At 34.7% G+C, this 17207-nt stretch overlaps 1 protein-coding gene across 1 annotated transcript in view; it reads left to right on the forward strand.

The window, feature by feature from the left end:
- The window catches only part of LOC133190575 (large ribosomal subunit protein eL37A-like), a 28634-nt gene extending 13603 nt beyond the window's left edge, over positions 1-15031 (forward strand). The window contains exons 2-3 of the mRNA XM_061326276.1: positions 6178-6262; positions 14927-15031. Coding sequence (XP_061182260.1) covers positions 6178-6262; positions 14927-15008 — 167 coding nt within the window. The 3' untranslated portion in view covers positions 15009-15031. The remainder of the gene's footprint in view (positions 1-6177; positions 6263-14926) is intronic.
- The last annotated feature ends 2176 nt before the right edge of the window (positions 15032-17207 follow it).

Here is a 17207-nt window from a genome sequence, read left to right on the forward strand (position 1 = left end):
AAAGCCATGATGAGTCATTTATATGGAAGCATCCTCAGGTAGTGTAGATTCAAGTTTGTTCAAATCATAGCCCCAAGGGGTAGGGCGGGGCCACAATGGACTATCAAAGTTTTACATAGAAATATATAGGAAAAATCTTTAAAAATCTTCTTCTCAGAAACAGCAAAGCCCTGATTGATCATATTTATATGGAAGCATCCGCAGGTAGTGTAGATTCTATTTTGATCAAATCATGACCCCGGGGGTAGGATGGGGCCACAAAGGAGGATCAAAGTCTTAAATAGAAATATATAGGAAAATTTCTTCTTCTGAAGAACTGCAAAGCCATGATTAGTCATTTTGATATGGAAGCATCCTCAGGTAGTGTAGATTCAAGTTTGTTAAAATGATGACCCCCGGGGATAAGGTCGGGCCACAATGCAGGATCAAAAATTTTACATAAGAACATATAGGAAAAATATTTCTTCTCAAAAACAGAAAAGCTATGTTTAGTCATATTGATATGGAAGCATCCTCAGGTAGTGTAGATTCAAGTTTGTTCAAATGATGACCCCTGGGATAGGGAGGAGTCACAATGGGGGATCAAATTTTTACAAAGGAATATATGGGAATTTTTTTTTTAAATCTTCTCAAGTACAACAAAGCCATTTGTTATATTGACATGGAAGCATCATCAGGTAGTTTAAAATTCAAGCCCCCCCCCTCCCCCCCCCCCCCCCCCCCAAGTAATCTTTTCAATACTGAACTGATTTGTGCTTTTGCCAAGCCAATGTGCTCAGGTGAGCGATGTGGCCCATGGGCCTCTTGTTATGGCGTCGACCAAAGGTCGAAAGCCAACTAGGGATTGTCACTGGCTTTTCGCAACAATCGGCAATCCTCGGTTAATTCCATACAAATGTACAAGGTACGAGCCATGCGAGGAGCTCCGAGTGTTTATGCAACCAAAGGTGTCAGTCGATGCATCCACAAAAGAAAATAGAACATATCAAAATGAATTCAAAATAGGATTGGATTACGTATATCTACAATTAATTATGATAAAAAATAGAGATACTGTGTTTATTGTAACAATAGAAAAAGTGGCGACCTTCCTGAAAGTTGCTGCGCATTAATTTCTACACATCATGTATAGCGATGCGTCGAATATTACACCATGAAAAAAAGAAAATAACAAAGCGGTAAAATAATCACGAAACCATTTTAATGAACAAACAAGAAGTTTAAACTAACTGACTTTTAAAGATCAATCTTTAGCCTTACAATTTTACAACCAGCAAATTTTATCGTAAACATCGAAGGGTCGAGCTCCATCACTGGATACACTGTATACCGATCGTATCTCGTAGCTAACGTGCAATCACTGTAAATGTTGTGTAAGCTAAAACTATTAAAATAATAATGCTTATAGACATTGGCAAGTAGAAGAGTAAAAAAAAATAAATCCTTTCTAGCACTTAATCTAACTGAAAAGAGATTAATTTATTATTTAACATGAACAGGCTTCCACGTGTGTTTACTTTCGATGGCGTCTGGTTAATTCGGACCCTGAACAATTCGGACCACGAAATAAAGCCCCCAAACTACATGTATAATTGGGATATTGTGTCTTTACAATCTTTTAATTTCAAATTTAATTCAAAAAGAACTTTTGAAATTGATTTTAAATGTTCGACGCCATTGAAGCCTTTCAGGCTTTTGATTTTTCATCTTAAATCATTAAATACCCTTGAAATATATTTTTTGAAAATCACATAAGACTTTTTCTCTATTTGATTAAGTGATTGTAAATAATTAAGTAGGATATCTACATGCATTTACCATAAACAAAGGAATGGAGGAAATTCGGATTAGGAAAAAACGATTGTTTTTGGAAGTAAATAAGTCAGGTAGTACTGCAAAATGGATAAGATTATGGAGATTTACGAACTGTAGGAGTATGCTACCTGGAAATTTTTCATTGTTTGAGAATTTGATAGCAAAAAAGTGAATAAAAATACCTGTAGTACTTTTCATGTATTACATGGGTAATTTTAATTTTTACCAGCCCGAGGGGCTAGAGATTCACTAGCCCGACCCCCAAAAATGGTAGCCCTGGGTGTGAGGCAATGCTAATTGCACATCCCTGGAATACATTTTAGAAAAAATCTGAAAAAGACCGGTTTTTTTAACTCGCAAAAGTTGGCGACCACAGTCGCTTTTAACTCGCAATTTCTGTTTTTAATTCGCACTTAGCGAGTATTTCCTGTTAATTTCGACCCCTGTTCTGATATGGAATAATCCTCAGGTAGTGCAGATTCAAATTTATTAAAATCATGACCCCTGGGGGTAGGGTGCGGCCACAATGGGGGATCAAAGTTTTACACAGGAATATATAGGAAAAATCTTTAAAAATCTTCTTCTCAAGAACAATAAACCCCAAGTTAGTCATATTGATGTGGAATAATCCTCAGATAGTGCAGATTCAAATTTATTAAAATCATGACCTTTGGGGGTAGGGTGCAGCCACAATGGGGGATCAAAGTTTTACATAGGAATATATAGGAAGAATCTTGAAATTGTTTTTCCACAATTACTCATATTGATATGGAATCATCCTCAGGTAGTGTAGATTCAAGTTTGTACAAATCATGACCCGGGGGGGGGGGGGGGGGGGCACAATGGGGGATCAAAGTTTTACATAGAAATTTATAGAAAAAAAAACTTTAAAAATCTTCTTCTCAAGAACAACAAAGCCACAGGTAGTCATATTGATATGGAATCATCCTTAAGTGGTGTAGAGTTTAGATTCTAGTTTGTTCAAATTATGACCCCAGGGGTCATCCTCAGGTAGTGTAGATTCAAGTTTGTTCAAATCATGACTCGGGGTTAGGGTGGGGCCACAATGGGGGATCAAAGTTTTACATAGGAACATATAGAAAAAAATCTTTTAATAAAATCTTTTCAAGAACAGGAAAGCCATGATTAGTCATATTGATATTGAAGCATCCCCAAGTATTGTAGATTCAAGTTTGTTCAAGGCATCCTCTAGTAGTAGGGTGGGGCCATAATGGGGGATCAAAGTTTTACAAAAGAACATATAAAGGAAATGTCTTTAAAAATCTTCTTCTTAACAACAACACAGCCATGATTAGTCGTGATAAGCATCCTCAGATAGTGTAGATTCAAGTTTGTTCAAATCATGACCCCCCACCCCACACCCCGGGTAGAACAGGTCCTCAAAGCTTTACATCTGAATATAGGAGAAGAAATCTGCTGACAAAGAACTGCAAGGCCATATTGACCCAGGTGAGCGTTGTGGCCCATGGGCCTCTTGTTTCAGCTTTATGGTCTTCAGATTCGCGGGAACGCCTCTTCTGTTGGTACGTAACGTTCCACATGCCCCTGTCCTTTGCTAGTACAAATCATGAAATAAAATTGGTGAAGTGTTATAGTTATCAACATACAACTTGTGACCTTTACCAGGGTATGGGTTAATCAGTCTCATCACCAAGTCATATATTTTCCCCTTCTCCAATGGATTCTCAGACATTCTGTGGTAAAGCTCGAGCTGCGAACAATATCCATTGCTCGAATCGCACAGCATGAAAAGTTTGACGCCAAACTTGTCTGGTTTGTCTGGCATGTAGACCCAGAATGAAAGGTGCCCTCTCCAAGCTATCATACCTTTATCAATGGCTATATTTTCTCCAGGGGAATATAACTCACTGAACTTTGTCATGAAGTGTTCATAGACCCTTCTGATTTTAAATATCGGATCGTATCCATCCTGTCCCCGAGGTATCTGATTTTCATTGTTGTTTAAATGAAACAAAGACTATTAGAAGGAATTTGTTTTGGGGCATCGTTTTCCCATAGAGAGTGGTCTCCAACATTTCGTCCTTGCTGTAGTAGTCCTGAATATCGTGATGCTGGACTAGTCCCATAGCAATAACCATTGCTATAAACCTCTTCATGTCGTCCGTAGTGGCGTCTGACCATTTGTGAAATCTAGAATGAGGTTTGAGGTTTCGGCCTTGTGCAGAATTTAAGAAGTTCCTGGGCATATTTATTAGGGCCCCACTCTGTGGGCGCCCTATAGTGATCAGTCCGTCCGTCCGAGATCTCTTGTCCGGAGCATATCTTCTCTCTCCTTGGCCCAATCTGGCTCCTACTTTAGTCTTTGGGTAAAGGGTGTGCAGTGACCTTGAACCATGTTTCTAGGTCTAAGGTCAAGGTCATAGCAGAATTATATGAAAAATCCTTTTCCGGAGCATATCTTCTCTCCTCTTGGTCCAATGTGACTCATACTTCACTCACAGAGTGCCACTGGTCAATGGATGTGCAGTGACCTTGAATGAAGTTTCTAGGTCAAGGGTCAAGGTCAAAAATAGCCTCTCTGTTTAAATTCTTGTCCGGAGCATATCTTCTCTCTCCTTGGCCCAATCTGGCTCATAGTTCACCCACAGAGTGTCTTTGGGTAAAGGGCATGCAGTGACCTTGAACCATGTTTCTAGGTCTAAGGTCAAGGTCACAGCAGAATTATATATATGAAAAATCCTTGTCCGGAGCATATCTTCTCTCCTCTTGGTCCAGTGTGGCTCATACTTCACTCTGCGGGCGCCATATAGTGATCAGTCTGTCTGTCCATCCATCCGTCCATCTGTCTGTCCGTCTGAGATCTCTTGTCCGGAGCATATCTTCTCTCTCCTTGGTCCAATCTGGCTCCTACTTCACTCACAGAGTGTATTTGGGTAAAGGGTGTGCAGTGACCTGGAACCATGTTTCTAGGTCTAAGGTAAAGGTCATAGCAGAATTATATGAAAAACCCTTGTCCGGAGCATATCCTCTCTCCTCTTGGTCCATACTGTAAAACCACATTTCCATCTAGCACATCTTTGACAACCTCCCTTTTGAATCAACAACATTTACAAACAAGGTGGTTTACAAGTACTATTTTTAGCTCACCTGAGCTGAAAGCAACTTTATTGTCACTGGTAGAGTCATGGTTGACAAGAGACTGGACAAAGTTGTTTAAACTTTTAAATTATCAAAGTGAATAAAAAATCACAGAAAGTCAGGGTGACTTAAAGTAATTTGTGACAAATGGCAAATAGCCATGTTGTATAACCAAGTCTGTGTGTACTGAATGTATCACTAGGCAAGTGACAAAAACATATCTGTATATATTGAATACCTTACACAATAGGCAATTCATTGTATTTGTATATTTTGCATTCATTATCATCCCTGTAAGACTTGGGAAAACCAAGTATGATCCTAAGAAGATCACTCATGTCTAACACATTACAATAAGCAAGGGTATTTTTACCAGATTTTTAAAATTCCTGGGCAACATTGCTTCATCTATTAGTTAATTTTGTTTTATACTTCTATGGATCCTTTACAGTGTTATATTATACTCAGGTGACCATTAAGGCCCTTGGGCCTCTTGTTTTTTTTTTTTCTTCCCAGTTGCTAATGAATGAATTTCCCCTAGCCAACTGTCTGTAGAGCTGATAGAGAAACCAATGTCGGTAGACCGTAGAGTCCTATTTTAATATGAAAATTCACCATGCTTAATGTGACATTAATTGCACATCTAGCTAGTTTTCATTAGTGAATGTGTAATTTTGAATGTGATTTTATAAATGTCATCAAACTACAGAATCCGTTTTGCGTATAAAGTACTGTTCATAAAAATCATGATTCATTTCTGTTTTTGTCTGGGTAAGAAATTCAAGTTGTTTAGTCCATGTTTTGATTTAATTTGCGTCATCCAGACATTTGCTTTTATCTCCAAGTAAGGTAAATGCAAACCACCGAGTCGATTTTAAAATTGGTACAAAGCATCCTTGGTTAAAGGAGAGATTGAATTGTTAAAATGAAGGGCCAAGCCCCATTACAAGGGGAGATAATCAAGAAAGACAAAAAAGGGTGGGGTCATTAAAAATTCTTCTTCTCAAGAACCACTGCGTTAGCATCCTGGGGTAGTGTAGATTCTAAATTGTTCAAATCATGACCCCTGGGGGATTGGGTGCGGCCACAATTAGTATGACAAAGGGGAAAATCTGGTGAAGAACAGGGCCAAAGTTACTCAGGTGAGCATTGTGGCCCATGGGCCTCTTGTTTATTTTAAGGTCTACTGTTCAAAAATTATATTAAATGTGGATTGATACAGATAAAATCTCCATTTTTTAGTTGAATGGAGCGAAAAGGCAAAACGAAGGAGGACAACTGGTACAGGAAGAATGAGGCATTTGAAGATAGTGCAGAGAAAATTCAGGTACATTTGTCATCAATTCAATTGAATGTAAATTTGTAAAGCCAAAGTTTTTTGAAAGGAAGACCCAAAGAGCTTAAAGCCTTTTTTAGCTCTACTGGTCAGAGACCAGAAGAGCTTATGCGATATTAAGATGTCCGTCGTCCGTCCATCTGTCTGTCTGTTCGTCTGTCTGTAAACAATTTTTCAAAACGCTACTCCTACTACAGTTTTGGTCTGATTTCAATATAACTTAAGACACAAGTAGACTACACTAAGATACATCATTTAGTGCATCGGTTTTTGATTTCGATGAACAGTGTTGCCATGGTTATTAAAAATAGAAATTTCTGTGAAATTCCTATAAAACGCTACTCCTCCTACAGTTTTGGTCTGATTTCAATATAACTTGGCACACAAGTAGACTACACTATGATACATAATTTAGTGCATCAGTTTTTGATTTCGATGAACGGTGTTGCCATGGTTACTAAAAATAGAAATTTCTGTGAAATTCCTTTAAAACGCTACTCCTCCTACAGTTTTGGTCTGATTTCAATCTAATTTGGCACACAATTGGAATACACTATGATACATAATATGTATTTCGGTTTTTGATTTCAGTGAATGGTGTTGTCATGGTTACTAAAAATAGAAATTTCTGTGAAATACTTTCAAAACGCTATTCCTCCTACAGTTTTTGTTTGATTTCAAAATAACTTGGCACAGAAGTAGACTACATTAAGATACATAATTCTATTTATTGTTGCATGTTGCAAAGTTTCAAATCCAAGTGCTACTTTGTTATACGTACACACCAGTAGAGCTACAGTCTCATCAGAGACTTCTGGTTTCCCTTATATACTGTAATTTTTGGGGTATAGGTCGATACTTTTTTCTCAGAACCGTTGGGGTCGCCCAATTTAACGAATTGACCTTTCTAAGGCTCAAGTTTACGAAAAATGCCCCAAAATCAGTGAAATTTATGTCAATTTCAAAACAAATCTGTGCCATTTTCCTAACTTTTTAAATTATTTTACCAAGAAAAAAGTAATAAACATTAAAGAATTAAATATATTCCATTGATTTCTTACAAAATAAGTTCCATTGAATATCTGTCGATGTACAAAAAAACATTATATCATCTAGTAAATAATGTCTCAACGTATATTTACAACATGCTGTGTCCATCTTGCGAAGTTGGAAGTCGCAATCGTTTACTTTAAGTAAAACCGCAACCGTATCACAATTTAAAATACGGAAAAGTTTTCACAATCGCAATTGTGGTCTTTTCTTACCATTTATTTGTAACGATTAATTGAAATAGTATACTTTAAATATTTTTTCATTGTCTTGTGATATTTATTTACCGTGGGTAAATGTAAAATGTGTGAAATAAATTGTTGCCAGTAAATTCCTAAATTTATTTACCAAATGTGCCATAACTTTTTTTTTTTTTTTTACATCTGAATTAATTATAATAAAACGAACTAATCTTGAATATACTATTATACGTTTTTGGAAGTTATAAATTCATTTATTGTTAATCTTAAGTAAAATAAATATTTTTTTAAATGGTAGAATTGAAAGCTTCCTCATACCCAAGAGGTACATTGAATTATACAAAGACTGGCTTCTAATAGAATTTTAATTGTCTGACATATAAAGGGATATACACTGTGTACACAAAGGTGTTAACACCTGTGTTGGTTTAAACACCTGCGGGCATGATTAACAGATCCATGTGCTGTTATAAGGGTATTAGTGCTACACATCATTGAACAAACAAATTCATGATGACTGTTAAATTGCGAATGTATTCTCAAATTAATTTATATTTTTACAACAATATCTCATGCAAAATTATAGCATGTTAATATGATTTCAATTGTTCACTGTTGCATGAAATATACATGTAATAGTCATTTGCATGTTTTAGCAAATCCCTGGACAAGAAATATAAAATTGGCAGTCATCGAAGTAAATATCGTACCCCAGTAAATAATGTCTGTATATAATATATTAAGGTGTAATATCCCTCTGATAAGAGAGGTAACTTTTCGAGGAAATTATTCCAAGCAATCTGATGAATTGTCTTGCCAAGTTTAAAAGTGAGGACCATTTTATAGTCAACTCATTCAAATCTTATCAATTGTACAAATCGACGCCATGGAATGAAAAGGTCATAACTGTAATTTTATGATTTTACGGGAGAGGGAAAAAATGTTACAAAATTATACTCTCAATTCAAATTCATTCTTTACCTTAACTGTGTGCATTCAGACTTATTATTTTTAATTAATAAAGAAATAAATTACATAAAATATGCAGATATCAGGTAGAAATTCATAAAAATGTTTAGATACTAAAGGTGTAACGATAAACCGTTTGACGTTATATTGCGGTATATTTTTCCACCGTTCAATTCACGATATGCTAAACTGATATTGCAGTTCGGCTCAATCGGTCCAGAATTATCTGTTTTGTCCATTTTATTTCCTTCTTTACTATTTCAAAATGGCTTCCGCGCAAAACGTGAGGTCGCCGATGACACATTTACGGCAGTTAAACTCATCTCCAGAATCTTACAGACCTCAGATTTAACACGGAGAGGGACTTAATGTGATTATAAGTTATAGATGTTAAGAAAAATGATAAACCCTTTAGATCTAAACGTATTCTTTGGTAATACACAATATTCCATCACATGTGTATTTCAATGAAAATTCGCTGTCTTGTTGACTAAAATGTATTAACAAGAGAAATATGACAACTGGCTTTCTACGTAAATAAAAGGAATAAAAGAATGAATGTCTTCCTTTTTCATTCCAATTTAAAAGGAAGATTATTAGGAAAGGTCCCCGTAGTTCCCTGTAAATGTTCATCATTGGTTTAGAATGTTGACACAACTCAAAGACCTACCTAACAATCCAATTCAAGTTAACAAAATTTTATTTTAATTATTATTAAAAAATATGAACATTTTGTATAACCCTGTCAAGTTTTAAAAAAATATGATGACAAACTTGAAAGACTTTTTAACCTTGTTAAGTATCGTGATACGTATCATATCGTGAACTGAATACCATGATACGTATCGTATCGTGAGGTTAGTGTATCGTTGCACCCCTATTAGATACTACCTTTCATTGCTACTGTTGGATAATGTAAAAGGTTGTATCTGCCAGTTACGACCTTTTTTACCAAGGGAATTGCAGTTACGACCAATGATTAACTTAAACATATTATACAAGGTTTATTTTAATTTAAATAAGATTTTTCTGACTGGCATGCTGTAACATGTATGTTTTTGCTAATGATCTTCGTTTAACATATTTTATAGTTATAGTTTTAGTCACTTTATCAACTATGTTAAGACAATTTACGTAAGGTAAAGGAGAATCTTTTTCATCTTAGTCAATGTAGATTTTAAGGAGAGGGCCCAAATAGGCAGATTGCCAGCTTCCCAGTCCGTGTTGTGTTATATTTTACATAATAAAAATATTGTATAAAAAAGTGTAGATTTTTTAATTATGAACATTTATCAAATTGAATTCTACATTCAAAAATAAGATTGACAAAGCAGTTTCATTGAATTGTAACAACTTTAATAAACTATGAAGGAATGCAACAGCTATAAAAAATTCTTTGAAAAGTTAACAAAAAAAAATAACTTCAACAAAAAAAAAAATGAAAATGAAATTCATGTTATTATGTAATATAATTATTGCCATGTTTAACTGTCAACATGACAATTATTGTTACAGTTCAAATAAATGAATTATTTTTTCATGCGCTAGTTCATTGCATTAAACTGCATCAGAATCTGACTCGTCTGATGAATGGGGCTCTGGCAATTTATCAAGTTTCTTATCATGTGAGAGCTTTTCATAAAACATGTGATGTTTGGATGGGATAAGTCCTTTGTTACACAGGCTCATGAGATCTGCATGTTTCTGTGCAGAAATGGACAAACGTGTTTTATACAATGTTTTAAGTTTGTAGTCTTTTAGGGTAACTGTTCTTCTCCTACCCTGACATACATCAAGCTTTTTATAGTCGTCACTGTATTCATACTTAAAATATATGATGTTGGGTGTTTCCTTTTTATATTGAAAGCTATGGATCTTGTTCCAATAAACGTTTTCTCCGTTGACATCTTTCTTTCAGTTTGAAATGACTGACGAAGCACATTCTTTGAAGTCAATCACCATGTGGTTTCTGATTTCTGTCACATTGTACTTCGGAGAATTTTGTTTAGCATTCTTAATTCCAAGAATCCAATCGTCAGGACTGTACATTTTTAAGCGTTTTGTAGCATTTTCTATTGTTGCATGAACAGAATCTCCCTCCATTTGGGAGTGATCTCTTTCAAAGTAATTGTGGGTTATGGTTTTGATTGGCAAATTTGTGACAGAATATAGACACATAGTACAAAATTGCAGATTTCGCTGCTGCCAGGTGCAACTATCAGAGTAATAGATGACTTCTTCCTTTTCCCCTGCGCTTCTGTTATGCATAAGAAGGCAAGTTGCGATTTCACAACTTCCACGCTTGGCCTGACTTTCATCCCAGATAAAACGGTTTACATTTCTGCTGCTCAAATCGTATGTGGTGAAATTATATGTTGCCAATTTTCTGCTGTAGAAGGCATCACTTACAAATAATTTTGGAGTCACAAGCACCTTCTGTAAATCAAAATTGATCACTTGGATTTTTTCATCAGTCAAAGAACGCATTTTGTCTTTAGCTTTCTGTTCTCTAGCGTTCTGTTTTCTTTTTAGGTGTTTTTCATGTTCGTGTTTTTTTATTTCCTTGTCCTCGGGGAATAGTTTTTCATACGAGTCGCAAAATGTACATACATCCTTTTTGGGATGGTGGAAACCTATATTGAATTCGGTTCCGAATATTTTGTCATAGAGCCAGTACTTAACTGGAGTTCTTTCTTCTTTTTCACATTTCTGCTTGTTCAACTCGTACATCTTTCTAATTGACAAATCTTTTCCAAATATTTCCTAGACGTTGCTTTTCTACAATAATGTGAATCGACTGTAGGAAGTGATTTAATACACCTGTATGTTCTCTTACGAACTGCTGATCATCCTCAGATATTTTGTAAATTCCAGGCTTTCTTCCTCTCTTGTCTTCAGAGCCGATTTCTTCTTTATTGGTCAGTGTGTATGATACAGTTTTTTCTCCAATACCCAGAGTTTTTAAGAAAAAGATTTTGCATACTTGAACTGTTTCAGTTTCATATGAAAGCCTGTATTGGTAAGTATTCTTCTAGAATCTCGTTTTGTTGTTTTTCTGGCTTTTTCTTCTTTTGTTACATGACATTTAATAAAGTCTCTTTCACTGCTGTAACTGTTTCCCCAGTAGTTCTGAAAGATGGTTTGCTGATTTTCTTCTGAATTTTTTATCTGCACATTTATACTTGCATTTACAATTTGGTCTTTGCATCGTCTTTGTGTTCTTTTTCCTTTACATGATAGATACTCTTCACCAGCATTATGTTTCCTTTTTCTTATTATACCCCCCGCAAACGAAGTTTAGGGGGGTATATTGGAATCAGCATGTCCGTCTGTCTTTCCGTCTGTCTGTAGACTAGATTTTGTCCGGACCATTTCTTGGAAACTGTTGCAAGGATTTGTCTGAAAATTTGTACACTTATTATTCGCCATATGAAGGTGTCCACCTGGTATTTTCATCATGATTGGCTTATTTTTTTGCATTTTACAGGTGTTTTTTTTTTTTCATTTTTATTATGTGGTTTTGTCCAGATCTGTTCCCAGAGACTATTGCATAGATTTGTATGAAAATTTGTACACTTATTATTTACCATATGAAGATGTGTACCTGGTATTTTCAACATTATTTGATAATTTTTCTGCATTTTACAGGTATTTTTTTTAATTTTTATTGACTTAGTCATTTCGGGTTCATGTGTAAGGTTTGAGACATAGAATCTAGAACATCTGTACAAAAATGTGAACTACAGCTTAAAACTAGGGATGTCAATTTTGTTAATACATGTAATTCATATTCGAATATTCAATGCAAGTATTCGAATACATTCGAATATTCGATAAAATAAGTAATATCTGTTTTATTTTAAATATGCATCATCCTACTCTCATGAGAGGTTTAGCATAGGTATACTTATCGGAAATAAAATTGTAGGAAGCCTTTTGTAGGTGTGCAATAAGAAATTCCATTTGATATTTGTCAATGTTTGAAATAAATAAATGATTTAAATGTAGAAAAGTATAATTTTAACAAATGAAACGTGAAATAATAGTAGCTCCAACGGAGGAACCAGTCGTCTTCCCAAAGGCAAGATAGTAACGGTATACTGTTCAGATTTCAATACGTGTAATAAATTACAATTATCTGCCTAATAAGAGATATGATTATAATCTTTAATACAATGTAAACAAATATTTCCATAGACAATTTTCCTAGGTAATTAAATAATTTCCCGATAATGAATATAAAATTCAGGATTATCTAAAACCCGAGATAATCAAGTAATTAACACATTTATTCTGAAATTAAGCCCTTTACAATATTATTACAGACTAATTCTATCGGACATTCATTCAATTATCAATCAATTTATACTCTTTACGCCTTTGAGACATTCTAAGATTTCATTTTGTTGTCCTCGATTCTAGATCCGATCATATCTAACTAATAAAAATTATGAAAGTACTTTTTGTATTATACATAAAGCATTATTGTACAATTCTTTAACACCGTACTCAAAACAAAATACATGTAATTTAGTAGATTTAAAAGATAAGAAAGTAGTGAAAGAAATCAGGCGATCGAAATTGATGGCTAGTAAATTAAACAGGGATAATTCCATCACTGTTCTAATCAAAATTTATTAATCACAGTACTTCTTTTTATGAAATCTGAAAAACACCGAATATTCGAATCTTGAATTCATATTCGAATATCAACTCATCGAATGAATATTCGAATATTCGTTGCCATCCCTAAGATTAATGAGTTCAGTGTGGGAAGCTGTTAGGGCATCTCTGATCAAGCAGGTTTTATCTATATCTCCTGGGAATTGGGCAGAAAGAAATAAAGATCTCTGTTGTCTAAGCCTCTTAATATTGTAATTTATGTCTGTCAAAATACATAGTTACTGAAACCAGGCTTTTATTTTTAAAATGAGTTTGATGTGAAGGTATTAAGATCAATTTGGCTTTGTATAATTAATTATGATTTTTTTTTTCAACAATCAATTTGCAGAGTGTCATGTCTCACAAAGATGACAGATAGTTGCAAACTATTTTTTCAATGTAATAAAAAACACTGTAATTATTAGTATTGATGTTTTATTAGGCTGCACATTAGTTTCATTCATTAAAAAAAAATATAATGAGTAATTAAATTTTCACTCTGAATGTTTTATAAGCAAATTGTGAACACCTCTCACATCTAGAAAACATTAGTGATTTGGTACCTTCTCTGAAAAACCGCGGGGGGTATTTGTCCCTTTTGGACAGTTCTAGTATTTTGTTTCCACTTTTCTGGGTCTTTTTTGTGTCGATGGGATCTAAAGGGCCTTTCTTCTTGATCAGATTCCATTTGAGAAGACTTAGTGTCTGCGTCATCATCGAGATCACTTCCAGTTTCTTCATTTTCTTTATCACTTTCGAGCTTTGAGTCTGTTCCGGTGGTCAAATCCTTGTCATGAACATCTACTTCAGGGTATAACTTCATTTCCAAGTATCATGTAGAATGATGTTTCTGAGGCACTGTCTGGTATGTCAAAGAGCGGACGCAGTACAACAAGGTTGAGAGAGACATCATTTAACTCTTGAACTTCATCATCATCAACAATATCAGTCTCATTCATGTCAAAAATTCCGTCACACTCCATTGAATCAACATGATTTTTGTTGGAGACATTTTCCTCAGATAACTCAGTGTTAACACAGGTTGATACAGAACTAGCATGGTCAACTTCCACATTACCATTTTCACATGTAGATCTAAAATAATCTAAATGATCCACTGTATGAAAACTGAATTGTTCCTGTTTATCAGAAACGTGTTTCTCACTAGTACTTTGATTTTTTTGACCTTCTTTCAGGGTTTTTGCCAATATATTAAGAGGAATATCATCATCAGTATCACATATACTGGTATTTTTATGCCCCGCCATGAATATGGCCGGGGCATATAGTGTTTGTCATGTCCGTCTTCTGTCCTTCCATCCTTAAATTTAATTCGGTTCACAAGTATCGAAAATCAACTCCGGTTGGAGGCGGCATATTCCCAGTTTTAGTAATGGCGCCGGTTCTGACGTTTTCCTGCCACGTAAAATATCAAATCGTAAAAAAAGCCAGGAAAGCGTCAGATATTTCGAATTCGGACTATAAAGTGGTATTTTAACTTTTATGAGGTATTTTTAACACATATACAAAATTTTCGTGAAATTTGTACAATTTGAAACAGCTGATAAGCTAAGATATTAAAAATGTTGAATTAATTGACACCTGCATTGTGTTCATACGATTCTCTTTGAGAGTATGCTATAGGAACCCAAATTCTTCGTTAAATAATAGTAAACAGTTTGATACTTTGAAGAAAGAGCTAACTTGAAAATTTTGGAGGTTTAAGTAGCCTATTATTAAGAACTGATAATTGAATTTTTTTTTTTACTTTTAGGAATGGATTCCGTGAAGGAACAACTCCCAAACCCAGAAAGCGTGCAGCAGCTGCACCCACTACAACTGTAGCAACTAAATAAAGACTTGGGTTATCATATATAAATTGTTTTCATTTAACTGTCTTAAATTTTTGCGAAGTAGAAAGGCTATAGTTTAATTTTTCGCAAATCTTTCTAGTTTTCTGATGTGATCAGTCAGTTTGCTTGTCTGATAATTTGCATAAACGAAGGCATTTATGCATAGAATATCATGCGAGTAAACTGATTGATCATCATCATCATAAAATCAAATACTGTAGACTCATTTTAATTCGTGGTGGTCAATGTTCGTGGGTAGACAAAATTTTGTTGAATTTCATGGGTAACTCTTTTAAACAGATGGTGCAGTAATTACCTGGTAATTAAATAATATATCGTATATTTCACAGATGAGCATCTATGGGCAAAAGGGGAGAAAAATTATAAATTTCATGGTCTCTGCCCTTCTGAGGGTTGGGCCAAAACCATCAAACAATGCATTTTTCAAAAATCTTCCGGTGGACATGAAGCAGTCAAACTGTTGGCATAATTATAACAAGCAGAATTTTGAAATTCGTAGTCCAAGGGTCTAGAGTTAGGCAGAGCTGTTTACTATTGCGAAAATTCAATACATGTATTTATTTTGGATTTTCGTTAAAGTACGCATTGGCCTCCGACCATATGCTCTATGTTATGCTCGAATTTTGAATTCTTTTTATGTTATATGAATAGTTTAGAAATGATATGGATATACTTAAAAACCGGAATTGCAGTGAAATATAAATATTCAGATTGTTTATTCTTGAATGATACAAGCTGACAATACTATAGAAGCTCATTTAGGGCATACCAATTAATATTTCTGAATTCGATATAACGAATTGTCAAATTTGTTACAACAAATTTAATTTGTAATAACATTTTTTTTTAATTCATAGTAACAATTTAAACAAGCATTCTGAGAGTATTGCATTAGCAATACTAGTCCCCTACCGGCAAGTGTAATCTGGTTCCGTTCCCGTTAAGAATTGAAAGTGCCATAATTCCGTCAAAAATTAATGAAGCGGGACGAAATGCAAACTTGATCTATAACTAATCAAGGTAAAGCCACATACCAAAAATCAGCTCAATATCTACAAGCGTTTAGAAGAAAATTGCGGAAAACCCGTAAAAATTGAAAAGGCCGTAATTCAGTCAAAAATCAATGAAGCGGAACGAAATGCAAACTTGATCTGTAACTCATCAAGATACACTTACATACCAAAAATCAGCTCGATATCTGCAAGCGTTTAGGAAAAAAGTGCGGAAAACCAAGTGGGACAGAGGGACAGACAGACAGACAGACGGACGGACAGACTCAGAGGAAACCTATAGTCCCCTCCGGTTTCACCGGTAGGGGACTAATAAGAGGGTGCTTTTGATTTGGATTGGCAGGATCTGGGCGCAACTGTGAAAATTTCATTGATCCAACACGATATATAAGCAGACTTTTGATGAATCGGGTTCTTGTGATATAGAAAAGGGCAATATATTCCCGATGTTCATAACTGTGTTTTGATTTGCTAAAATATGCCTTGAAATATGACTAGATGGGTCAATTGGTACAAAATGTAACATTAACGTTTTTATATAAAGAAGATGGGCGAACAAGGCGAGCGAAATGCCTATAGTGCGACAAATATGAAAATGAAAAATTAAATATCAATTATAATAATTTTTTTTCTCGATATTTCATCTAACATTAAAGTATACTTTATGTTAAATCTCCACAATTTGCAAAAATCTCACAAAGATTGAAATTATTTGCCTATTAAATAGCATATACGCACTAAAGAGGGCAAAAAGGATCATTTTCTCATGCTATAACACAATTTTTTCGATATAAGTGGGTCTTCGCTTAATTTTTTTGAAAGTTTATCCTCAAAGTTTGCGTAAAAATGTACATTTTTTGGTTAACAAAAACATGGAGCAAAGACCCACTATACCTTAAAAATACACTTTTATGACACAACATTCGTATCTTTCCGAGAAATACCTGGAGTCCATTTAGTCAAGGGTCATACCACAAACATGATTTAAATGCCGCTATTCTTCAAGAGTTGTGTAGCGTAGTGGTTAGCGTGTTAGTCTCAAAGGAAAATGATACTCAGGATTTTTTTGCTAGGGTTCGAATCCCGCGAGTACCATATTTTTTAATAACAATAAATTTTGCCGAGAAGATTTTCCTCGGAAAAGTTCTGTATATCAAAATTTCAATAATGA

This window comes from Saccostrea echinata, unplaced genomic scaffold (assembly GCF_033153115.1).
Source record: "Saccostrea echinata isolate AGI-Se365-2 ecotype Australia unplaced genomic scaffold, CSIRO_AGI_Sech_v1 ptg000022l, whole genome shotgun sequence".
Taxonomy (NCBI): Eukaryota; Metazoa; Mollusca; class Bivalvia; order Ostreida; family Ostreidae; genus Saccostrea; species Saccostrea echinata.